This window comes from Pteropus medius, unplaced genomic scaffold, assembly GCF_902729225.1.
Source record: "Pteropus medius unplaced genomic scaffold, Ma_sr-lr_union100, whole genome shotgun sequence".
NCBI lineage: Eukaryota > Metazoa > Chordata > Mammalia > Chiroptera > Pteropodidae > Pteropus > Pteropus medius.
In genome coordinates, this window is record NW_024349224.1 from 995,825 (window position 1) to 1,021,094 (window position 25,270).

A 25,270-nucleotide genomic window follows, 5' to 3' on the forward strand; every position below is an offset into this window, starting at 1 on the left:
AGTCTATCATACATTTCCTATTGAGTCTTGAGAGATTGACATAAAGAGGCAGGCAGGGAGGCAGGGCTGGCTTGATTGAGTGCGTCCACAGGGAGCCTCGCACACTCAGTGCCACGGATTTACGGGGTTCCCCAAGGACCGGATCACACGGCCGAAGAGGGACGTTCCCACTGCACACATTACAAATGCGTGCTCTTTGCAGCTCGGAGCGGGCTCGCCGAAGATCAGCATCTTCTCTTTGAACAGCGTAATTGAATGTCTCACAGCCTGAACCCTCGCCGTATTGATGTGAATTAATTATTTGTGCATTTGTAATCTCCTGGCTTCCCTGCCCAGGAGTGCCCTGCGACGCGACGCTGTGCGGCCGCCTCCTCCCCAGCCGCCACCTCTACGCGGGAGCCTTTCGCTGTTCTAAAGACAATTAATCACTCAAACGGAGCCGGGTTGTGCTGGCAAAGGGGAGCCTTCCCTGTGAAACCGACGTCCCGCTCTGTGGGCACTAACCTGCGGAACGTGACTGCGGTCTGCCTGCATGAGAAGCACCCGTTCGGGAGGACCGGGCTCGGAGAAGCTGTGGGAGGTGGAGGTGGCAGCCTCGCTCCCTCAAGGGGCGCAGAGCCGGGCGGGCGGAGGGGAGCTGGAACCACGCTGTGCCTTTCGGGGGCGGGGGTGGGCAGGATTATGTTCAGCTGCAAACAGCTGATCAGGCACTTAGTCGGCTACGCAGGTAAGAGAATGTTGGTAGACCGTGTCGTAGACGCACAGCAGACCTTGCAAAACAAATGGAAGATTGTGTATACTATAATTTACTAAAAAAAGAAGAGGCACAGAAAAATCAGCTTCTGCAAGATAACTCGGGTTATCTACAATCTACTTTAATGTCTTCGCTGTGTTCTTAAATAGAAAACTGGATATGTGTGATTCGAAACATCAGTTACGTGCTTTGGGAGTGGGGTGCGGCTAACCCTGAAGCTCGTTGGGCTTTGGGCCTCTTTGAGGCCCGTTCTGAATGGCTGTGATGCCTTCTGGCCCTGCGAGGCCAGCAGACTGACCGCAGTAGTCAGAGGCAGGGTGGAGAGGGGCAGAGAGGCTCCTGTGTGCAGGCGGGTTTGCCCGCAGGTGCTCGCAGCCCGTGTGCCTGCACGAGGCAGGACGGTGGCGACAGGTCTGGAAGGGCTCGTAAGGAAATGTGGATGGAGATTGTGCTGTTTCGCAGGGGACGGCTGCCATATGCTACACGAAGGACCCGGTGGGTCAGTGCCACGAGGCGCCCGTGTCACAACTGGAGCATGCGGAGGCTTCTCCCCTGGAGCGGGGTGTGTCTGCGTCACCCCAATCTGCCCGGCTCCTCTCCCCGCCCTTCCTGCTCTCCGTCACTCCCCATCTCGCCCGGCCTCCAGCTAAGGCGGGCTTGCCCTGCGGTCACTTCCCTCCTCCACCCTCTGGCCTCCTCGCCCTCAGTTTGGAGTTTGTTGCGATGCTGACCCACGGCCCCACAGTCCCTCCAAGCCGACTGACCAGGTGGCCCTCCCGGGCTGGGACCAGACCTTCGGAACAACCCACGGTGCCTTTGTCCCAAATCGAAACAAACCGTTCCGTCCTCGGAGCCATCTGCCGTGGGCGGCGAGTCCGATCCCACAGTCTCCGTTTCTGGTGCGCACTTGACCCTCCTGGCGTGTGCGCCCCACGAAGTCCCTGGTCTGCCGTCCTTGTCCTCACCTTGTGCGCTGCGTGGTGGCCCCAGATGCCACCGTCCGCTTTGCACACTGTGCTTCTCCCTCCCAGGCCGCTGAGGCAGCAGGGAGGCCGGTCCATGGGGCCGCAGGGCCAGAGGGTCTTGCTTTGGCCTCCCGGGGACCCTAATTCCTCCTCGGTCTCAGTCTGACTGCCATTTGCCTCTGTTGGGGGGTTAAAGTCCCACCCCAGGGAGTGACCTGCCTCACCCACCATTTCCTTCCAGAAATGCTTGGTCCCCAGGAGGAGACCTCAGGGCCCACCCCTCTGAGCGTGAGGTGCTGCCTCTCCATGCAGAACACGGGGCAGCCCAGGAGAGCTGCCCCCCAGAGCACAGCGACCTCTCGCCGTGCACACCACACCGGGGCCAGCAGCGTCCAGGCACTGTCTGGCCGACGGCGTGTCTGCGGAGGGGGCTGGTTTGCATGACAGAACTGGCTCTCTGGCTCCTGTCCCTGGGGGGGTCTGGCATGAACTCAGCCCATCACGGACACGTCATTTCCATTCCACCGGGCGTCCGGGAAGGGCCTCGCTCCTTCTCGTGCACGGCGGGCCGGTATTTAACCCGACGTCGGCCCACGGCCGCATCGAGCTGCCTGCAGAAAGAGATAAGTCTTCAGTGCAGAGCCACTGTCCACCGGACAAAACCACCAGATTCACAGCTCGGCTGGTGCCGACCAGCAGAAGTGCAATGTGAGACCAGGTGTGGGGTTCGCCAGAAACTGCGTGCCTGATGCCGCCTTCTCCCCCGCAGCCCAGCCGGCCAGCGCCGCGCCGGGCCGTCGCGTGTCTGGGTCTTCCTGACGCACGGCCCGCTCCTCTCTCCCCTGCGAAAGCGGCCGCAGGCCTTGCCCGCACCGCGGGGACGGGCCGGGTCATGCCGGGGTGACAGCGGCGGCAGCCAAGGCCGACTGCTCATCGTGCTGGCGCCTCCAGTGCCGGCTGGCAGGGGAGGCTCCTGCACGTCCTGAACTGCCCAGTCGTGGTCATCAGAGGAAGGGAGTTCTTGGGAGGGTCTTGCACTAGCAATCAAGTGCCTGGACTGGAAGGCACGTGTGTCCCTTCCATCCGCAGCTCACTGGCCAGAGCCCGTTATGCGGCCCCGCCCACCACAGGGCGCCAGGAAGCGTGGTCCTAACCAGGTGCCGGCGAGACGGCATTCAGCGAGTGACGTCAGTGACAGGCACGCTTGTTTACAAACGGACCGCATTTTGTACGAATCCAAGAGATCTGGCTATTTAATGCGATCCTGGCACGGAATGAAGACTAACGGCCCCCAAGCCGTGTCTATTTCTTTTAAGGCGCGTGTAACCTGTCCCAAACACACGCATTTCAGAGGCTCAGAGCAATCTGCAGATGCACGGAGGAGTGTGGAAAGCCCCATCTGGTCACCTAATTGCCCCTCCAACTGGCAGTGAATCCAGTAACAGCAAATACCTCTAGACGCAGAATCTCGAAGAGGGCGAACGGGTTGGTTGATTAGTTTACACCGAAAGGGAGAGGCTGGCTCATGATTCATTCTCATGCTCTTGCCGGCGACCTGCTTTCCATCAGCTTCTCTCTCTCCTGGCTGCCCGGGACCTCCGGTCCTTAGGGGAGGCTGAACGAGCACTCCTGTCTGCTCAGTGTGGCTTTGGCCAGGTGCCCTGGGCTGTCCTCCATGCTGGCTGCATCTGGCTGAGGGTACAGCTGGCATCGAAGAACGGGTCACAGCATCCGGGCTGCACAGAGGCTTCACATTCATTCATACATGACTGTAGGAAGCTTATTTCAAAGTCATTTTTTATTCAACCGTTATTCAGCAATATACAATACAGTTTATAAACAAGTGTCAGACCTCGTTTCCAATGTTTATTTAAAAATAAATATTATTGACAGTGAATTTTAATTATGATAAGGTGTATCTTTTTTAAATCAAAATGTCTCAAAGGAAATAATTTACTTTAATAAAAAGAGGTAAGCCCCCAAAGAAAAAAAGTAAATTAAAAAAAATTCCCAAACACGAAAATCTACTAAAAATATTTTGCTTTGTCAGAAAGGCTGCAAGCCAATGTTTTCACGTCGCGTCCTAAAGGTAACTGCTCAACCATTCGTGCAAAATGAAGACCCGGAGGCCGAGTCTGGGAACGGGGAGCGCGCGGGAGAGAAACCGACCCCACGCGTCAGCGCAGGCCGACCGCGTCTCGTCCGGAGCCTGGGCGCATTATTTCGGGTGTCCTACATTTGTGTAACTTCCTCAAAAATATGCTTTATTTATTTCCCACATGGACTTAGTCATGCTTCTCAGTCTTTCACCGTCCGTCTGGCGACACGATCCTCGCCCAGGCTCTGAGGGGCCGCGTGGGTACCCAGGACGCGGACGCGGAGAGTCCGTCACTGCCCCGCCAGCTGGCCGAGGAGCTTATGCAGAGCTAACAGGACCAGGGACAGGAGCGGGTCTGTGGTGTAGGCGGGGCCCGTGCCTGCAGGGGACAAGAAAACGGGCACGGTTAGCACCTGGTCCACGAGGACCGAGCGGCCTGCCCGCGAGCAGACGGGCCCGCGAGACTGCCCGGGGCCCGGGGCCTCCGGACGGGCTGGCGCGTGGAGGCTGCTCCTGGGCGCGGAAAGCATTTGCTGACTGTTTCACTCCATTCCCGGCTCCCGGCCTGCAGCGGGGCGTGCTGGACGGCAGATTTAAAGTCCCGGTCACTGTTTCAGTTGACTGAAAAGACAATATGCTTCCCAGCCACCCTGTCGCCCCCAATATTACGTTGTAAAGTGCCCTCAGCGTTCAAGGCCCAACTTCCCCACTCCTCCAGGAAGACTCCGAGATTGCACACAACTCCAACCCGTCCAGCTCCTGCCCGAACTGCAGAGCTTGGCGCTCATCAATACCCTGACTTTCTGTGCAAGTCTTTCCATGCCCTTGGGGTCCAAGTGGGGAGCTCAGAAAGCTCCGGCTGGTGCAGGTGGGTGGGCTGGAGTTGCTGGGGAGTGAGCCCGGCACTATTCTGGTGGAGGTAACCCCCACTTGCTTCTCCAGTGCGGCACTAAAGAGGGGTCCCCTGGCCACGTGCCCTGCCTTCCTCCTGCCACACCTGGGCTGCCCGCCCGGCTCTCTACCTGTCCGTCATCATCGGTCGGAAGGCCTCTGGGGCGAGAAGGGGAGAGCATGCTGTGAGCCCCAGGCCTCACCCAGGGGATGCAGTGCTCCCGCCAGGGCTGTGGAGGGGAGCCCGGGCAGAAGTGCTGCCCGCTTGCTCCCGGGTGCTGCCCCCACCCCAGAAGTGCGCTGCTAACTGCTGAGTCCGCTGGTCCTCCCCGAAGCAGTTTCCCGCCCACCTGCACCAACGGAAGGCCCCGCCCCCTCACAGACCCTGCCAGCTGGGCTGGAGATCCCACCCGAGGGAGCCTCCGGAGACCCTTCCCACGGTAAGCAGACCTGGTGCCCACGGGAGCCGCGGCCAGGATGCCAGTTCTGTGGCTTTCCTGACCGGCCGGGCCTGCACCTGCAGCCTCCCTCTGCCGGTGGTCAGCTAGTGACCAGTGGGGACCCAAGGTGTCCCCCCAACCCCTAGTCGTTCTTGCTCTGCTGGTAACTGTCCTGGCCACGGGGGCCACTCCCCAGGCCCAGGAGGAAGGGTTGGACGAATGCTCGGGGCCCTTCCGCCTTGAGGTGCCGGGCTCCCTATGTCCATTCTGGGAAACGAGGCTGTGCTCAGACAGCTCATGTGGGCCACCTGCGGTGCACACTGCGTCGACAGGTAACGGATTCCAGGCGCGGTCCTGCGCCTGCTGGGGGGCGGGGGCAGGGCGGATCCACACGCCCAACCTTCCCCGTCGGAGACTCAGTCGTCACTCCTCGCAGTGTGATCCACGTGGACATCCTGCCTGGTGCCAGCTCTCAGCAGGCAGGGCCAGGGGGCGTGGTCACCCCAAACTCAGGACCTCCTTTCCGCTCCTCGCTGTCACTCGTCACTGGGAAGGACGAGGGTGGATATGGTGGCAGCGGCTGCCGGTGAGGAAGTCCCCAGGCTCAGGTGCTCAGTGAACGGGCAGGGCCAGCACGGCACTGCCTCCTGGGCTTCTGGGCACCTGGATCACCTGGCTCAGACCTTCATGCTCCTGCAGACCCTGGCGCTCAGCCGGGCACAGGGGAGCCGGGGCAGCCACAGGAGGCGTTGACGAGCAGGTGTGCCTGCGTCCTGGACCCTCCAGCGTCTCGGTCCTGGGTCTGACGCAGGCTGCGAACCGGGAGAACACGAGAAACGGTGATTTGCCTCCAGACACGGCTGGTCTTTCCCACGAATACAGTCTCACCTGCTCATGCTTCAGCATTTCAGAATGACACGAGACTTTCTCAAAAGACCCCAGGCGGCAATGGCAGGAGGCTGCTGCTGACCGGGTGTCCCAATGGCCTGTCCTCTAGCCCCTCCGTTCCCCAGGAGAAGCACGGGAACAAGCTTACCTGTCCTGGGCGAGCTGGGGAACCGGGCGAGCCGAGAACTGAGCCGCTGGAGCCCAGGCGGAAGGCTTTGAAGGAGTAATTGCTGACTCATTCTTTGTATCAAACGACTGTCACCACTGTGCTAATCATTCGAAAAGAAACAAAGGCTGCTTTGGCTCTGTGAGTATCAACTTCCATCATTCGATGGTGCGCAGGATGAGCAGCCCTCCGAAGCCTTTCGAGAGGCTCCCGAAGCACACGGCGGGAGTGCCCCGCCCCCGCGGAGCGGCAGAGGCGCCAGCACCCCACTTATTTAGCAGAACCAGAATTCCAAAGGCCCTGTCGGAAACAGCATGGGACTCTGGCCACTCGATGCCCCACGACAGCAGTGAAGGAGGACGCTTTGCTCAGGCCGTTCTCTGAGACCCTCGCTGACCTCGCCACGTGCAGGCCAAGCCCATGGGTCAGGTGGCTGGGGGGGGGATGCAGGGGTGGCAGCTGGTCACCCCCATTCTGGCCTGGCTGCACTGAAGGGACCATCCCCACTCCGTGGACATCAAGATCACTGCAGGCTTTGCCCCAGCTGACCAGGGGGGACAGTGTACAGAGTAGCCACTGCCCATTTCCCCGCCCTTCAGGACCACGGACAGTCCCCCGGGCCTCTGCAGTGGTCCGCAACACCTGCCTGGTGGCTGTGGGTAGCGTGGCTCGCAGACAGCCGCGGCCACCCCCCCAGACACACCTGGCCCGTCGCCACTGCAGGCCGGCTGGTGGCCGAGGAGCTGCAGCCGGGGGACAGGGCCCTTCCGTCTGAGGTCGCTCAGAGCAGAGGCTGCATTTTCTTTTTTTTGTGTGCTATAGCTTAACAACCAAAAATTATTTCGGATTTCAGAAGAGTAAGTAAAATTTAAATACACTTGAGGCCTGGCTGTGCCTACCAGAATGGGGAACAGGCCGGTTCCGGCCCTTGGGGCGAGGGCTGAGTTGGAGGTCCAGTCTGCGGGCTGACACCGCGGTGCCTGGCCTTGCCCCGTTCAGCGCTGCATGAGTGCAGGTGGCAGGGGACAAAGCCACTGCACCGCTGCATAGCTGTCTGGACATGAGGACGCCGACGAGCACCCTCCTGTGCCAAGTGGAGCGAGGCCACCTGCATGTGTCCTGCATTTGGTGCTGTTGTAACTGTCTTTTGAAGAAGGCTTCCGGCTAAAGAAGCAGCAGGCCAGGCCGAGGGCCCTGGCTGAGCTGGTCAGCTCGCCTTTCCCTCCGGGGCCGCCTGAGATAGGAGAGGAGGGGGCCCATGTGGCCACAGTCGGAGCCCGGCCGGCCCTGATGGGCTGGACTTAGGCATCCACAGCCCCGGGACGGAGGCCTGTCTGCCCGCAGCAGCTGGGAGCGGACTGGCCCTTAGCCCCGTTCCCATCACTGGCCAGCCTGGGCCCTCGCCGAGGGTGACAGAGAAGCCTTCGTCTTGGAGCTGGGCCTGGCCACGAAGAGGCAGGAATGAAGGACCAGAGGCCTGAGGGCTAGGTGGGAAGGGGCCCGAGGCCGGGGTGGCCAGCCGGCCAGGACACAAAAGCTCCCATCCTGGGGGCGTCTGGACCTTTGTGTTTCACAGTGAAGACTGCAGAAACACAATCTAACTGACAAGGGTGATACATTTTAACTGCCAAGGGACGGTGCTCTGAAAATTCTATAACATGTGCTCATTAAATAAGATCAGCCCAGAGGAGCTGCCCAGGACGTGTCACGTGTTACAACATGACTCTGCGGACTGGAAAGCATCGAGAATCACTGCCTTGCGTATTTTTTGTTACATTAGTCTGTAATACAGATACCATTACTCATCCGCCCACCTGCAGGCCTAATTTTTTAAATGCGTGAAAAAATTATATCTACATTAACTTCAACATGGACAGTAACCATCGAATCTTGGCCAGGCTGCACCCACTGAAGTGCCCAATGTCCAGCAGGTGGAGGGGTCCCAACCTGGCCCTCACCAGAGAGGGATAGTGGTGCCATCTGCGGGCTGAAGGGTCGGGGGAGCTGGGGCAGGCTGGGGACTGGCTGTGTCCACAGTGGCACATGTCCCTCCCGTGGCCTGGTGACCGCAGGCAGCAATAGGCTGGCACGGCGTTCTGGGCTCTGCCTGGGGCCTTTCTCTCTGAGGACGACACGGGCTGAGGGTGCAGCATTGGGGTGTGGGCAGCGCCTGCCCTCAGCACGTCTGGAACCCAGCCTTGCGTCCTGCGAGGCCCAGCGTGCACGATACACACACACACCTCCCCGTGCATGCTTCAGCCGCGTGTCCACCCATCCTTCCTCATACCCACACTCGCCCCTCCACCCAACTCCCCTCCACGCGCTCCTCGCCCCTCCCCTTCCTCCAGCCTTCCAGTCACACACCCTTCTCTTGTCTCATCCTCCAGCTACTTGCTTTCCGCCCGTGCGTCCAGACGGGCGCACGCTGTCCTCTGTGGGCTGGATCGCTGCCTCTGAATGGTCTATGGTCTCCCACATCCCACACCCGCTCCACCTGCTTCTCCAATCTCCACACCGTGGCCAGTGCCATTTCCAAAAGCGTCATGCCCTGCCACCCGCTCATTCCCCATCCTGTTGCCCTGAGGATAATGCCGAAGCTCCCTCCCTGTCAGGCGGCCTCGTGGAGTGTGATCCCTGAGCTGGTCCTGCCTTCTCCGCCCCAGCCACCATTATTTTTTGTCAGGCCTCGTGCCCCCTGCTCCCTACTCTGCCACAGGACCTTTGCACAGCCTGCGTCCTTTTCTTGGAAGGCCTTATCCTCTCTTACTGAGCCAACTCTTAACCACCTTTCAGATTATGGCTCAAGGGTTACTCGCTCAGCGACCCTCCTCTGACCGGTCAAGACCCCTATTCTCAGCTCCCAAAGCCCACGGTCCTGCACCAGCCACGGCGGCAAATTTCCAGCCATGTGACTGATCAGTGTCCGTCTCTCTCTCCCGGTGAGGCTCTCAGGACCTGCTAGGTCTTACTCACATTGAGCACCTGCACACAGAAGGTGCTCAATGGACAGCTGACTGAATGAGTGACTGGATGAATGAACCAGGGCCAGGCCCGGGGAATGTGAGTAGTAGGGAACAGAGACTCATCAGCTCGGGCCGCCTTCCCGGGTGTCAGTCTGGATGGGGTACTCGGCCAGGCACCAACTCCAGGACAGGGGAGGGAATGTTGGGAGCCCCAAAACAGCAGTGGAGACCTTCTGGGTGCTCAAGACGGACGAGACTGCTTGGCTGCAGGGTCAGACAAGCCTGCTGACCCTCTGTGAGATGACCCCCGACTACCAGCCCGCTTGGCCCCGAGCCCTCTCACCTGCTCGCTGCCCCCTAGCACCTTCCCCGAGCACCTCCTGCCCGGTCTGGCCGCCCCCTGCCGCAAGGGCTGGTCCGCCTGGTGATCTGCAGGCTCCCGCGCCTCCGCCGGGCCAGGCCAGACCAGAAAGCGGCTGGCCAGGGACCCCCGCCCCAGCTCCGCCTGAGCCGCACGTGGTGTCAGCCCCGCTCCCCCTGGTTTATTAAGGATCCTCCCCCTGGGCCAAGTGGCGTTTGCGTGAGAATCAGTTGCAATAAAAGTCGCTACGAGGGGTCGGGCGTCACAGATGGGGTTTCCTGGCTTTTGGAGAACCGGGCCTTCCTCCCGAGGAAGGACGGTGGGCGAGGGCCGGGGGTCAGCAGAGGAGGGGCTCTGTATGAGGCGGTACCCTCTAAAGGCGGTGGACCTCCTTTCTCGGGGAGCCTGCAGTGGGCTCTGTGCTGGGTGGGAGGCGGGCTCAGGGGGGCGGAGGGGTCCTGGCCCTGCATGCAGCCAGCTAAGGTGCCCAGCACCTCCTGTGGTGGCTCCGTCCTGCTTTCCGCGCACACGCCCCAGGGTGCCAGCAGCACCTTTATGGTCGGTCGTCAGGCACAGAGAGCCGCAGCGAGGGCAGCTGGGTGGCACGCGAGCACGGAAAGCAAGACGCGGGAGCCTGGCGGGAGAGCCAGTGTGCGCCCGCGACGTGGCCCGAGCTCCAGCCTCGCGCCCGCGACCTGGCCCGAGCTCCAGCCTCGGGAAGCTGCGCTTCCCACGCGAGCCGTGCCGGTGGGGGAGGGGCGGCAAGGCACGTCCTCGCCAGTCCAGGCCTGCCCAAGTGGCTCCCCGGCCACCTGACCGTCACCGTCTCCCACGGAGATGGCCGTGTCTAGGGCACGAAGACCCGCCTCTCCTCACCTGACTTCCTTGCCGGCCGCAGGGCCCACCTCCTCCCGTCACTGCAGCCTCCCTGCTGACGGCGGCCTGTCCAGCAGTGACATGAGACCTATCACAGCACAGGCGCATGGCGGGCCTGCTGGCAGGGCCACCAGCAAGGCACTGTGGAACACGAGAAGCCACAATGGACTTGTCCTTGCTCCCCAAGGGTCTCACTCACGGAAAAGAGCCACTGCCGGGCAAGGACGAGGACATGGCATCATCCCATCTCCTACCCTCCCCTGCGAAATGGCACGGACAGAGGGAGGACAGAAATCGCCACTCGCCGAGCCACGTGCAAGCTGATGGCACTTTCTGTCCTGAAGCCCATCAGCTTGCCTGCGTCCCCTGTAGCTCCAGGCTCACAGCGGTGCGGAGCGAGCGAGCCTCAGTTCGGAGCGGCCTGTCCCACCAGCGGGCCCCACGAGAGGGTCCTGGACACCGTGCCATTCCCACGATGACACGACAAGAACCAACAGCCAGCGAGCCCTCTCTAGGCGCCAGGCCCTGTGCGAAGCGTGACGCTTCCTGTGGATTATCGCCTCTGATCCTGTCGCTGGCTCTCTGGTGACATCCAGACGATATGGATGGGAGCCTGCACGGGGCAGCGGGAATGGAGGGTCGGGATGCGAATCCCAACAGTGGACTCGTGCGGGGACTGTGCTGATGTGGGGGAGGCGGGTCAGACTCAGGCTGGATGGCAGGAAGCAGGGAGCGCTGGTCGCGCTGGTCGGGCTGGTCGGGCGTTAGAACTTCAGACCCGGGCTTGCCTAGGGGGTCTCCGGGGTGAGAGGGGTTGAAGTGCCGGGGGAGCGGGGCTGGCAGGAAACAGAGCGAGTGCGACTTCCTCCTCCGCGTACTCAGCCTCTCAGCTCTGCGGCCTCGCCTGCGCCACTTCCCTGGGCCTCGCTGGCCCCTAACGGGCGGGGTGTGCGGCTGGGCGCGCTCAAGAGGTGCCCCGTCCGCAGTTGGCCTTCAGGGACGGGACGGCGTGGTCTGTCCTTGTGGCAGCCCTCTGGCAAAGTGGTCACTTCCCAGCTGCATGGAGCAGAGCCCACGGGCGTGGGCGAGTGGGTGGGCGCCGGGCCCCCAAACTCAGCCCTAAATCGTGGAAACCAGAAGCCAGCCCGAAAGAGCTGCGACATCTCACCCTGGAGAGCAGTGGTGACAGACAGAACTGGTACTTCACAGAAACCGCCTCGCCCAGGGTCACCGACTTAGGGACAAGCTTCGCGAGGCCGGCCTGTCCAGGGCCAGCTCACAGAGGGCGCGGGCGGGCAAGGGGGCCCGGGCGCGGTGCAGGCCTCACGCTCTGCCCGGCGGCTGAGCGCTTCCCGAAGCCGCGTCCAGGGCTCACTGCTGGACGGCAGCTGAACCGTGACCCGGAGGTGGCCGGGCTGCGGAGAGCACGCCTTCTCTGGAGCGCCAGAGCCAGGAGGAGCGGGAGCAGGCCAGACCCGGAGTGACGGCAGTGACAGGGCTGCGCCCCGGGCCCGTGAGCTCAGACCTTCCTGCAGCCCCACGCGAAGGGAAGCATCTCGCGGCGTCGCTTACGAGCTCCCAAGACACGCTCGGTAACAGCAAAGACGGGAGGCGGAAAAAGGACAGTTGTGATGCAAAGGTGTCTTAAAACCAAGGCGGCCTCTCCCATAATGCTCTGGGGCCCAGGCCGCAGCCAAGCCTTTGCTCGGTCCCCGGGGCATGGGGCAGAGCTGATCAATACCGCATTACACGGGCGCTTGACCGCGCACATCCCCTCCATGCTTGGGGAGGCCTCACTGTCCAGAGCTTTGAGAATGTGCACCCGGCAGCTTTAACGAGAGGCTCCTGGTGGGTTTGGCTCCTGGTGACATTTAGAAGGTTGGTTCCCGTGGGGGCTGCCACCCCAGCTGGGGAGGGGGCCGGGGTCCACCCAGGAGAGGACTGTTTGATGAAGCGAGGCAGGGGGCGTTACGGAGACCTGCAGAGAGGGGCGAAGCCCAGGAGACACGTGCGTGGTGAGTTCTGTGTTATTATTTTTCGTCGTTACCATCCACAGCACCCTCTTTTATCCTGAACTTGGGGTCTCTCGGTCGCTGAGAGAATGGCTGTGCAGTGAGCTGGCTGACCACTCAGTGACTGACAAAGTCCACTCTGTTCGGAGTGACTTTCTCTACCTGTGGGATACAGAGTGGGGTGGGAAGGCGAGGCCTCCAGAAGCTCCCCTCAGGTGCCTCATTTAAGCTTGAAACCACACACCACCACCTCCAGGAAGCCTCCTCTGATTGCCTCGGCTGGATCGGGGCTCTCCCTGATCGGGAGTCCCGCAGACACTGATGGCTTTGTCCTGGACATACATGGGCGCCCTGACGCCCTGAGCTGGGTCCGTGGCTGCCATCCTAGCCCTCGTTCACGGCGATCATGTGACTGACTGGCTGATGCAAGGCTGGCATAGGGCCGGTACTCACGTAGTTGGCCGCTGTCAGGGAGGATGCGGACATCTGCCAGCTGTGAGGCTCGGCCATTTCCGTTACGAAACCCTTCACTTTACAGATGCTCAGAGACCCTCGCCCTCTCTTGTCTGAGACGACTTCTGCCAGATTTACTTCCTATTTAATTGTGGTCCTCGTGTCACATCTCCCTGGAGGGGAGAGCGGGCTGTTTATTTAAGGTTCTCAGGTCCTCATGGGTCTGAGGAGGTGGAAATACCAGGGACCGACCGTGCCTGGCCCTGCTGGCCTTGTTGAAGACTGTCCCCACTGCAGGGACATTCTGCCGGGTCATGTTGGCACCATTTCCACTCGCTCTGTCATCCACTGGGGGCATGGGTCGAGAGCGAGCGCCTTCACCTTGTCCACGGTCCCCTTTGCTCACGGTTTACGGTTGCCATGGCAACACCCAGGCTGCTCCCTTGCTGGCTTCCAGCAGTAACAGCCTCTCTAAAGCCGTCACACCCATGGCCTTGGCTGTCTTTCTCTCATTATTAATTGAAATATCGAGAGCCAGTTCTCTGTGTGGGCAGAGGCAGCAGTTTGCCACATGCGGCTGGCTCTCTGTAGGGGCCAGGGCGCCTCTCCTTGGAGCCGGAGCCCAAGGCTAATTAGAGGTTCACACACCACGGATCCGATCCCCAGGTCCCTGCCGAGGGGACTCTCTTGCCAACATATGAGCTGTTCAGCTGCAAACGGTATTCTTTGGAGGCTGATCTAGGCTTCACCTCATGCCTTTCCCGGTTAGAAGGGTTTGTCTGGATGATATTCTGTTGTGTTTTCTCTTTCTCTCCCTCTTTTTTTTTTTCTAGAAACAGCAACCAGCAACAAAGTGTTCATAAAAAATAGGTCAGCTTTCAGATTAATTAGGAGCCAGGTTTACGACCGTGGCTAGGAAGGGGCCTGGTCTCCTGCGCCAGCTCTGCTCTGCTAATCCAGCCCACGTTATTTTTAAGCACAAATACCAAAATGTCTCTTGACAAATGAGACGTGAAATGAATGAGTTTTTGCACATAAACTCGTAGTGCGAAAATACGCATTTGGCTGCATTGGGCACCTGTGGGGGCAAGGGAGGTTTCCGGGCAGGAGCCGAAGGCTGAGGACGGGTACACAGAGCAACGCGGGTTGTCGGGGACGTCTGACTTCCTTCCAGGAGAAATCGCTCAACGGGTGACTGTCTGGGGACACAGGCGGAGACCACCCGTGAAGCTGCCAATCTCAGACAGTCAGTGTCTGCCTGCCCCAGGCCTGGGATGGCCTCGTCATTTAGAATCTGCTCTGGGTCTATCCTGGAGTGGGGGTGGGCTGGGATCCAGCTTTGTGGGTTGCCCCCTCAGTGGCTCCCAGACCCACCCCCCACCTCCACCTGAGCCCCTGGTGCCCCACCCCGCCCCGTGCTTCCATCATTCTTGCCCTCGGCTCCCAGGAGGGTGTGGCCAAGGGGAGGCCCTGGCAGAAGACTGGAGGGCGGCGGAGAGTGAGGCCCTCGCTGGGCCACTGTGGGGTGGCCATGTCCCCCTACTCAGGCCACAGCTCCTGCCAGGCAGGCCTCTCCACCCGGCTAACCTCCTGCGTTCCGCTAACAGCTCCCTCTCCATGCTCCTTCCGGCCAGAGGTGCTGATGGCTCCCACTGCCTAGCCCTGGGGACCGACACACATCCTTCATTGATGCCCCAACCTGTCCACACCTTTAAACACGACTCTTACGCCCTCTCCTCCACGGCCCTGTTCGAATGGGCCACCTGCTTTGCCAGCGCGCTGGCCGAAGCATCTTGCAAACAGTCTTGCCTATTGACCAGGGGGGAGCAGTCCGTCCCGGCCCCTTCCCCTCCTCATTGCTGAGAGCTCTGAGCTTCCTCTCTGGCTCACGCTGCTGGCGGCACCGGGCCATCGGCTGGCCCGCTGATCCTGGGGACACTCAGCAGGACTGAGTGATGCTCAGCCACACAGTCCCACAGAAAGGTTAACGATGCCCAAGACCCGGGCATGGTCTGCAGGCTCCACCCATCAACAGCCCGTGGCCTCGGTGGCCTTTAGGGATGGGACAAAATAGGACACTTAAGAAGGCATGGGTCCTGCCTTGGGATCACGGCCATTTGGGTATGTTTGTGGGTTAGAAGTCACCTAACCTGCTTGTCCACTCTCAGAGTGGGACATACAGATGCTCACAGTACGGTGACCTCCCAGGAACGTTACCCCGAGAGCAGAGGACACAGGCTCCCTGGCCTCTCAGCTAAAGACCTGCCATCCTGGCCTCTCGAACAGGAGCTGGAGAAGACTCTGGGCCTCTGAGATGGCTCTGCATGGTTCTTGGCATGTTTGGAAGCTGGCAAGGGTTTGGGAGTGACAGAGACCTTAGGGGCCATCATACCCCCGTAGCACTGCCCTGTCAGCCCAGCTGGCTATGCTTTCTGGAGAGAAATGGACGCTACCCCCCACTCCAGGGAGGACAGTGGAGCCCCTGGCCCGGGCTCCTGCCCCGATCTACGTGGGCATGCATATGCTGCCCTGTGGCTGGCAGGCATCCAGGGCCCCGCCTGCCGGGAGGCCCTGGGCACCGTGCCATCAGAACAGAACTTCCAGACAGAAGGGCACTGTCCTGGCCACCTTCCACGGATGGGTTCCCTGCTGTGGGGATGAGCTGCCCCATAGCCAGCCAGAGATGGGAGCTCTGACCAGCCAGGCCACGAAGAGTCAGTTGGGCTCAGGGGCTCAAGCTCCAGTCAGGGGTCAAGGAGACTCAGCCGGAACGAGCCCCTGACCTTGACATTTTTGTGAGTGCTACCGAGTTCACTTTCAAAGACCTCTTTCCTATGGCCCTTCCTTAACTAATGCCTTCAATGGTGTCTGTCGCCCCCACAGCTTCCAGCTGCCCAAGCACCCAGACTTGTCTCCCCTACCCCTCCACCCCCGCCCCGTCTCCAGCCAACGCAGGTAATGGCCATGGTGACAACAATAGACATTCACACAGCAGCTCCCTCTAAGGTCAGGGATTACCGTGTCTGTTCTACAGAGTAAGAAACACAATCGGAGACGTTAAGCCACTTGCCGACAGCCACATAGCCAGTAAGTGACGGAGACGCCATCACGTCTGGGCCTCTGCCTCCCAAGCCCTCCCTTTGCCCAGAGGAATGCCCCAGCCCGAGACACACAGGGTCACCTGCTGGGGCCCCAGGGATGGTGCAGACGGGTCTTTCCTTCACCGACCAGCATCGACTAAGCTAATCATGCTACGAGTCAAGAGCACTCTTCCAGTACACTGACTGTGTGCTGGACAGAGAGGGCTACCTTCCCTCCAGAGTCACACTCCCCTTCCACCGTGAGAAGACGAGGTTAGAAAGCCGCTGCCAAGCTGAGGACTACATTTCCCAGCCTGCCCCGCATCGACGTTGGCCAAGGAGCCTGAGTTATGGCCAACGAATGCCAATGCCGATGGTAGTGATGTTTATCCTTTCTCGGCCCGGCCCTTGAAACTCCCCCTTGCCATTCTCCACTCCAGCTTTTCTCTGAGACGATTAAGCCCTACCAAAATGACCTGAGCGGCTATTTTCTCCATCTTCCAAGAGTGATACCCACTTAGAGCCCTTCTGAATGCATAAGGAAGACGTCAGCTGATGTACATACAATGTAGCCTCTGTGCTCCGGGCGCGGTTCTCTCAGGGAACCGGGTTGAGAGGGGCTAATTCCATTCTCTTCCCTTATCTGCTGGTTAGATGTCCATGCCCAGAGTGACCTTGGAAGCCTCTTGCTAAAGATGGTAAGGTCACCGTCAGCCTGGGTCCCTGAATGACTGCATGGAACAGAGTCTCCCTGCTACACACACACATACTCCAGAGCAGGACTTGATGTGAACCAGAAATGATACATTGGAATTGTATTAAGCCACTGGCATTTCGGGGTTTTATTTGTCAAAGTAGCTAGTGTTACCTTAAACTAATACAGAGAATAGAAAGTTCCAAGGCAGCTGGGGATCCTGGAGCTGTTGGGGAGAGGCCCCCACAGGTCTCAGCTGACTTATGTCTCCCTACTGCCTTGTGGGGTAGCTGTGTGGTTCCTGAGAGGGACGAGGCTTCCAGACCCAGCCCGCAGCCTGAGCCCACTGGGAGTGTAGCTAGAATCGAGACACAACTGAACCGATGTGGAAGATAGGTCAGCAGGGTCTCGGCCGGATGAAGAATCAGCCAGGGAGGTGGGCGAGGCTGCCCATCACCCCACATCCAGTGGAACCGAGAGCCCGCTTCCTTAACGAGCTCTGAGGCTGGCCGCAGGCGGCCCGCATGCGAACATGAGCAGAGGGCACAAGAATGTGCTCCGTCTACCCGGAAGGTTCACGTGCTGGCCCAGAACCCAGCCCCCCAGTGCTGCAAGGCCCGACCGCTTGCTCCCTGCCAGACTGTTCATCCACAAGAGCGAGGGGGTGGTGTTTAGCGAGCCGTGGCACCCCAAAATCAGCCATAGGCAGGGAGACCGTCTCTGAGGCCCGTTTCTGAGCCAGCAGAGAGCGTGCGGGATGCTTGGGGAGCAGGGACACACGGGGCAGCTGTGTCCATCCTCGGTCACCCCATGACTGCTGAGTAGCCTCTTCCCACCAGGTTGCCGGTTCTCTGCAGTGGCTCCCTTTGGGGACCTTCTGCTGTCTGGCTTCCCGCCCCCCCCAACCAGCCTTCTCAGCTCCCTATGGGAGCAGGCCTCAACTTCTAGGTGCCCACCCTGGGCCTAGGGCCATCGTGGGCCTTGCCGAGGAGAGCAGAGGCTGCAGAGCAGCCGGTCTGGGGGGCAGACACCGCAGTCTGCTCAGCGGGGTCAGGCAGCGCCCCCCCCACACACAGCCGAGCTGATGTGAGAGCCCCCACACTCCGGCCTCCACGCTCATAATATGCAGTCATGAAGGCTTCCAGCGGCCAACAACCAAGACAGGAAATCAGCGGGAAGGGAGCCCCAAAGAGGTGGGGAAACACGCGCCCTGGGCCACATTACCAGCTACTCGCAGCGAAGGACCGAGCGGGCGGTCCCCGCGGCTCAGCGCCGGCGCCCCGTCTCGGCGCCCGCCCTTACCGGAGCCGTGCCTCTGGCGCAGAAGGACCGCCTGGCCGGGTGGCGGCGACGCTGACGAAGCAGCGGCTGCAGCAGCGACAGTGGTGGTGGCGGTGGCTGTGTGGGCCGCGGAGGCGGCGGCGGCCTCGGGGACTCCGGGACCCGGGGCAGCGGGAGGGCTCCCGGGAGGCGGGCTCCGGTCGTCGTGGCCGGGCTCGGAGGTGGCGCGGCCTGCGGCGCCGGTGGCGCCCACGTGGTTGGAGCCGGAGGCGCTGGCGAGGCCGTGGCGACGCGGACCGCTGCTCTGAATGTGGGACACGGCCTCGGCGGCCTGCATGTGCGGCGGCGCGAAGCGCGAGAGCACGCGCAGCAGCGCCTGGGCCTTGTGCTCCTGCGTGTCGTCGTCGCTGTAGTCCGACACGCGGCACTCGTACACGCCCTCGTCCTGCCGCCGCACGGCGGACAGCCGCAGCCGGTGCGAGATGTCATTGCCCTGGACACGCACGGTCTGCAAGACAGCGGGCGAGGGGCTCAGAGACCCTCTCGGGGCTGTCCCGGCTCGCAGGGGCTCCGCGCCCACCCGGCGCCATGGCGCCCCCAGCTCCGGCACCCCTGCGCTTCTGCCACCCAGGCTTGCCCATCACGACCGAGTTTTCCTTTCGCTGTTTCACCCCTTGTCTCTCCAGCGGAACGGCGCTCCCAACTCCGACCGGCCCCTGGGTGGTCCTGCCCTGCCTCATGTCCCCAGGTGCCCATCATCCTAACCGGGTGGTGCAGCTGACAGCATGGGCTCAGGCACTGCCTCGAGTCTGGCCCCCAGGGCTGCTGGTCCTGTTCTAGAATCGGGAGGGGCCGCGTCGTGTGGCAGAAAGCCGCCTGCCCTCACAGTACAGGTGAATCGGGAGGGTCTGCGTGGTGTCCCCAGGAAGCTGCCTGCCCTCACGCTACAGGTATGTACCTGCTGAGGTCCCAGCCCTTGGCAGCTAACCCTCCGCCCTCCCTCCCGAGGAGGCAGGGCACGCTGAGGCTGCTGCTGGATCCCCTGGGCCCCCTACTTATGAACCTAACCTTTACTGGGGTCAGCCTGAAGCTCCCAACAAAGCCCTTCCCCCACCCTCGCCTGGTGGGGACACGGCAGCACGCACTTGGTGGTCCTCACCATGCAGCCAGGGCACCCTCACGTGGGAACCTAGCCCGCGAGGGAGTCTCCAGACCCTGTGAAGCTTGGGCGCATCTCCTCCGTGAGTTACAAACCCCACCCACCCCGGTCCGCATCCTGGCAAGACTGCCACCCCCCTCCCACCCCCGCTTCCCTGGCACTGCAACCCCAACCCAGGCGCAGGGCAGTGCAGGGCGGGCAACGCCTGGGCGCCAGGTGTGGGGGCGGGGGTGGGGCCCACCAGAGGGGCCCGTAGCAGCCAGAGCGAGGAGCGGCGCGCCCTCACTGCTGGGAGAGATGCCAGCGGAGAGGCAGGCGGACGCGCAGGGCCTGAGCGCGCCGCGGACGGAGAGTTTTATAGGTGAGCGCAGAGCGTAGGAAGGATAGATGCAAGCCCGGGACCCTGGATTTACACAAAAGAGAACCCGACGCCGCTACTGGCGGCAGATGGCGCCCGGACACGCCGAGCAGCCGCGAATGCGAGGATGCGAGGGAGCCTCACACCGCCCGGCCGCTGAGCCTTTCTAAAAGGGAGAAAGCTGCGGGGCGCGAAGCGGCCAGAAGGGGTCACCCGCGGCCCGCGCTGGGCTCCACACTTACGCTGATTTTAGTTGCGTCCTTATTTGTTACCTAAAATGCAAAGGAGAGAGAGAGAGACGTTAGGCTCTCGGCCTTCAGGCCCTGGAACTCAGGCGCGCCTCTGGCAAGGGGACCTTCCGCAGGCGGGCTGGGACTCGAAACCGCTGCGGATGTGGTGCGGGCTGAGCGCGCGGAGGGCCGCAGGATTTCCAGGAGCGTTTCGCGGAAGGAAGCAGGCCGCGCAGCTAGCCCCGTGCCTGGCCAGCTGCAGGGCCGCCCCGGCACACGAGCTGGCCAAAGAAGGGAGGCTGGAGTGCAAGCGGGTGGGAAGGAAGGCCCGTCTCCATCCCGCGGGGCATCCTCTTCCCTGCCGAGTTTCTGGAAACCCCGTGAAAAGCTGCATGGAAGGACTGGTGTGTCTGGACAGGACGCAGTGGGAGACGTGAGCAGTAACTCCGGGTGGGACCGTGGGACCCTGGGTAGAGGGGAGGTGTGTGTGTGCGTGCGTGTGTGCACTGCTGTGCTAGGGTGTATGTAAGAAACTGGGCCAAGAGGCAGAGGGGCCCGTGGGAGCCGCCCTCTCATCCCGTGGCAGCTGGAGGTGACTGCTTGTGCATCGTGCTCTGCCAGCCCCTGGAATCCAGCCCAGAGGAGCTTAAGTCTTTGGCCTTGTGCCCTGGAGACCTCAAAGTGGCAGAGGGCACAGGGGAAGCCCTGCAACCAAGGGGTCTCCCTTCACCACCCAGCACCCATCAGACCCTGGGCCCGCAGCCAGCCAGCAAGAGCCTGCAACTGGATGACGTGTGGCTTTTTACCTGCTGGGTGTGCAGTTCTCAGGTTTGGGGAGAAGGGAATGAACAGGGCTTGGGGGTAACAACTGCTGTCAAAGATCCTGTGGGGATGCGGAGCGTGGGAGATGGGCTGCCCTGCCTGGCGGTGCCCTCCTTTCCTCCACGGGGTGACCCCAGCCGCCCCAGGATCCCGAGCGCCAGTGCCAGGCGCTGCCGGCCGGTACCTTGCTTCGGGCGCCAGGCGCGCTGAGCGCCAGCTCGTGCAGCAGCTCCCGCGGAGGCTCCTTGAGGTACCACCACTGAATCTCCAGCGAATAAGAGGTGGCTCCGCTACCCCGGAACGCGCAGGGCATTTCGATGTCGTCTCCCTCCCGTACTGTCACATCTTTGGGGACTTCGGTAAACGTAGCTGGGGGCGGGAGAAGAGAGAGGCGTGACCAGCCGTGGGGCGGGGGCCTGGGACAACCCCAGGCGAGACGCTGGCCCCGGCTCGCGGGCCTTGTGCTTCCCACCCTGCAGCTCCACGCGTGGCCCAGGCGCTGGCGAAGTTCGCTGGAGCAGCTGCTGGGCCGCCGCGGAGACCGGCTACCGCGGCAGGCCGCTTCGCTTCGCATCCGGCGGGGCGGCCGGAGCGGCAGGCGCTTCTTTCCCGCGCCCGCCGCACCGCCGGAGCCGGCCTGGGGCGCGCCAGCTCCCGGGCCCCGCAAGCCGCCTCTCCGCAGCCGGAGCCCCGGCCCGCCTCCGAACGACCTGGGCGCGGGCGCCGCCGCTGCGCAGACCCTTCGCAGCTCTCTTCCCCCTACCGCTCCGAGACCCGGCCGCGCGCCGGGATGCTGGGGCCCGTGACGCCTTCCCCTCCCCTTCCTCCTCCTCCCGCGGCGACCGGGGCAGGCTGGCTCCGGCGGCCCCGGAAAGGACCCCCGCGCCCCCGCGGCAGCAAAGTTCCCGCGCTCACCGTCGGCCACGCACAGCAGCAGGGCGTGCAGCAGCAGCGGCGGCAGGCATCCGAGGGCGCCGAGCCGGTTCCGCTGTTCCATCTCCCGCGGGGGGCGCGGCGGCGGGCGCCCGGGCGCGGACAGGCGGCGGTGGCGGCAGCGTGGGCTCGGATCCCGCTCGCGCTCGGGCTAGGGCGCCCCCGAGCCTGCCATGGCCCCGCGCGGCGCGCCCTCCCCCGGCCGCCGGCGGCCGCCAATCAGCCCAGCTCCCTGGCCGGCTGGCCCGGCGCGGCTCCGGCGGGGGGCGCTGCGCGGGGTGTGCAGAACGCGAGGTCCCGCCTGGAGGCCACCGGGGATCGGTCCGTGCGTCCCTCTACGCCGCCGTCCGCAGGACGATGGGGAACCGCCGTTCAGTCTGTGCCGGGAGCGCCGGGCAGGGGCTGGGCCGCGCCGGGACCCATCTCTAGCCAAGGGAGCGCGCGCCTTGGAGCCGCCAACTTCCGCCTCTCGGTCGCCTGGTTTGGCTCCTGACTGCCACCTCCTCCGGCTCCTGCCGAGATCGACCGCCACCGCCCCCGCCGGTCCCTCCGCGGCTCTTTCCGCAGACGAGTGGGCGCTCAGCCGCGGCGCGCAGATCTGGTGTCCGATCCAGCGCAGCGAGGGGAGATGGGTCCGGCGTGGCGGACCCAGAGCCCGAGAGAGGCGGGGAGAGGGGGAGGGGACCGGGGACGGGAGTGGGCGGTCAGTGGCTGGGCACCGAGCCGCCTCCGACGCGGCCTCGCCCCCGCCCTCCCCTCCCCTTGCACAGCGAGCACCGCCCCCGCCCCGGAGCGCCCCCCCTCCGCCCGTGGGGGTCGCTTTCGGGAACCACAGTCTCTCGGTTGGAGCACAGCCCCGCCCCGCACTCGCTTTGGCTGGAGGTCCTCCCACCCAAACTCTCCCTGGCTGCTTCTCCATCTCCAACGCGGGAGACGGCCGCTTATCCCCGCGCCCCGCGTGTGTCCCGCGGCCCTCTCCGCAGACCCCCGCCCTTAACTCCTTACCCGGGTTTGGGCAACGCGCCGCACCGCTCTTTGTCCCAGGCGCAGGCCATGGCGGGCGGGTGGGCGCCGAGCACCCGGGAGAAAGGCGGAGCGCTGTGCGGGCCCGGGGACGAGGCCGGGTGACCGCGGCGACGCCGGGAGTCTGCAGTGTGCGAGCGAGAAGTGAGCGCAGGGCGCCGGCGAGCAGGTGCCGGTGGCGCCGAGCGCGCACGAGCGAGCCAGCCAGCAGAGGCCGTGAGTGACGGCAGCCGCGGCGCGGGCGGGGCGGGGTGGGGAGCGCCCGGCACGACTCACGGCTCCGGAGGTTTCCGGGCGGGGGTGGGTTCCTGCGCCTCAGTCGCTGGCCGCTGCGTCCCCACTGGCTCTTCGCTGTTCGCGGCCCCGTTTCCCGGCGCGAGGGGATCCCCCAGGCGGCGGGAGGCGAAGGTCGGGTCCGCAGCCGCATTCCAGAGCCCAGCCCCCAACCCCCGCAGCCCCCGCATCCCGGCGCCTGTCCCCTCCCCGGCCCTCTGCAGGAGTGCGGTTTGGTCCCCTAAGGGAACCGCGGGACAGGCTTGTGGGTCGCACAGCCGCCGTGGGGGCGAGCCCCGCCGCTCGGCCTGGGCCCCCCTGGCCTCCCTTCCCGGGGCGAGTCCCCAGTCGGTGATTTCAGTATCTCTGCCCCTCACCCCCTGCCCCCAATCGCTCAGCTCTGCCCCAGGCTCGGGTGAGAAGACCCCCGGGATTCACGTGTCCGCTTCCCCCGCTCACCAGCCTCCCGGAGTTGCCCCGGGAGGGTCCCCCGAGAGCCAGCCCCGGCGAAGGAAGCCCAGAGGGCAGACACCGTGCGGCGGCCCACCGCGGCGCGGCCTGGGGGCGGAGGCCGTCAGGCCCGGTCTCAGCTTCGTCCTTCCCGGGTGACCCTGGACAGCGCCCTTTGCCCTCCCAGGCCCGGGTTTCAGGATTCCCATCGGCCCTGGAATCACGCCCCCTCCCCTCGGCTCCGCAGGGGGCACTGAGCCTCATTTGCCCAGGTCTCTGGCCGGGAGGGGAGGGACATCTGGGGCCTTCTTCCTCCACCTGCGTTCTCTGCAGGGGCCCCAAGGAGGCAGTTCCCACTGCCCTCTGTCAGTTCATCCTCCCGGTTCAGGAGCTTTCCCTCAAAAACCCCACTTTCTTTAGAAACCGCGCTGGATGGTGCGCGTCAGACCCTGCTGGGCCCCTTGCTGTCCTCAGCCTCTGAAGGGAGGGGGCAGACTTGCACTGTGCTTCCCAGATGCGGGCCCTTGGCGTGATTCTAGGAGACCAGATTCATGTGGGGACGGGTTCCAGGCAGGGTTCTGACGGCAAGAGCTCTCCCGTCTGCAGAGCAGGCGTGCGCCGAGGTCCACGGCCAGGTCCACAGCTACGCTCGGGCGTGCAGGGGGCACTTCCTGCGCCAGAGGCAGTCGCACCTGTGAGTCGTCTAGACCGGTCCCACCTGGCCAGGTGAGACCGTCGCCCTGCAAGTCAGTGCTCCTCCTCCAAGGATAACGGGTACACGCCCGCCTCTCGTGTACCAGGCGCTGGCCCCACACGCTCCATGCACTAGCTCAACACGACCACTGGGCAATCCTCCGGCGCAGAAATCGGATCGCCCTTCTCCACCGAGGCCCCCACGGCGGCCGCCCTCCCCTCAGGACAAACCCCAGTGGCCTCGCGATGGCTGACAAGGTCACACCATCCGCTGTCCCCTGCACGGTGCTCTGTCCTCGCCTGTGTCCTCTGTGCTTTCCCCGCCCACGCCGCCCGCTGCCCGAGCCGCCCCAGCCCCGGGGCCTTCGCACCAGCTGTGTTGCCTGACGGGCTGACGCCTGGCCTGCTGACTGTGTCGTGTCCTTCTGATTTTTGCTGAGACGTCGCCTTCTCGCTGAGACCCCCGGGTCCACCGTTTGAACGCTGCAGTCTGCTGCGCCCGCACCCCAACCCCCCAGCCGGCTCCCCTTTCTCTTCTCGGCTCAGCTCTGTCTTCTCGCGTTCGCCAGAACGTCCTGTGTCCTGCGCCCCTGCGGGCGGTCGCAGCCACTCCGCGGAAGGGGTCTTCTGCTGGCCGTCGTTTGCCGGCTTCTGTCTGGCACCCAGGGTGCGGTCTGGCGTGGAGCGACAGCTCCACGAACGTTTGGGAGGAAATGGATGAGCTCATTTTATCCCGTAAAACCCCGGGGGCCGGTAGCCGCCTTGATTTCACCCCATTTTAGAGATGAGGTGACTGAAGGTCAGAGCACTTAAGAAAGTAGCCCAAGGCCACACAGCTCGTAAGTGGCCGCGCGAGGCTTCACCCCAGGTCTCCCTTACTCTGGGGTCCGAATTCTTAACCAAAACACCCCAATTTTCCCTGCTGCAGGTGCGACTCCGGCCCTCGCACCTGCACTGTAGAGAAGAAGGCAGCCGCCCGGCCTCGGCCTGCCTCGTGGCTTCGCCCCGGCTGGGTCCGCCCGTGCCCAGAACTGTGCACTGAAAGGGGCCGTTCGCTCCTCTGCCCCTGGGTGGACGGCGAGGGCAGCAGCTGCCCCTTCCTCCTCCGTGTGTCTCACTCCCAGCTGGGCCTGACCCGGGCTCAGGGCGGATGAAACGTGGCCTCGGGAGTGCTGGGGGCAGGTGGGGAGGGGCACTCGGCCTCGCCTTTGCCTTTGCTGGGGGTTTCCTGGTGGGCAGGGCAGAGATTTCAGCCTCCCTGACCCAGCCTTTTGGCCAGCTGGAGAATCAGCCAGCCGGAACCAGGCTGCCGTCCCCGCCAGGACTGGCCAAGCCCTGTCTGCTGTGTCCCGGGCTCGGTCGGAGGCTGTTGAGGAGGCGTCTGTGATAAAGCATGTGTGTTGCTTC

At 63.2% G+C, this 25,270-nt stretch overlaps 1 protein-coding gene across 1 annotated transcript; it reads right to left on the minus strand.

Annotated features, from left to right (window-relative positions):
* Positions 1-3,700: 3,700 nt before the first annotated feature.
* Positions 3,701-22,623, minus strand: VSTM2B (V-set and transmembrane domain containing 2B). The gene is made up of 6 exons (XM_039880774.1): positions 22,430-22,623; positions 21,407-22,022; positions 20,676-20,860; positions 19,682-19,711; positions 17,944-18,430; positions 3,701-4,196 (listed from the first exon to the last, which is right to left on the minus strand). Exons 2-6 carry the CDS (start codon positions 21,486-21,488, stop codon positions 4,108-4,110), a joined length of 873 nt encoding a protein of 290 aa, XP_039736708.1. The 5' UTR covers positions 21,489-22,022; positions 22,430-22,623; the 3' UTR covers positions 3,701-4,107.
* Positions 22,624-25,270: the final 2,647 nt, after the last annotated feature.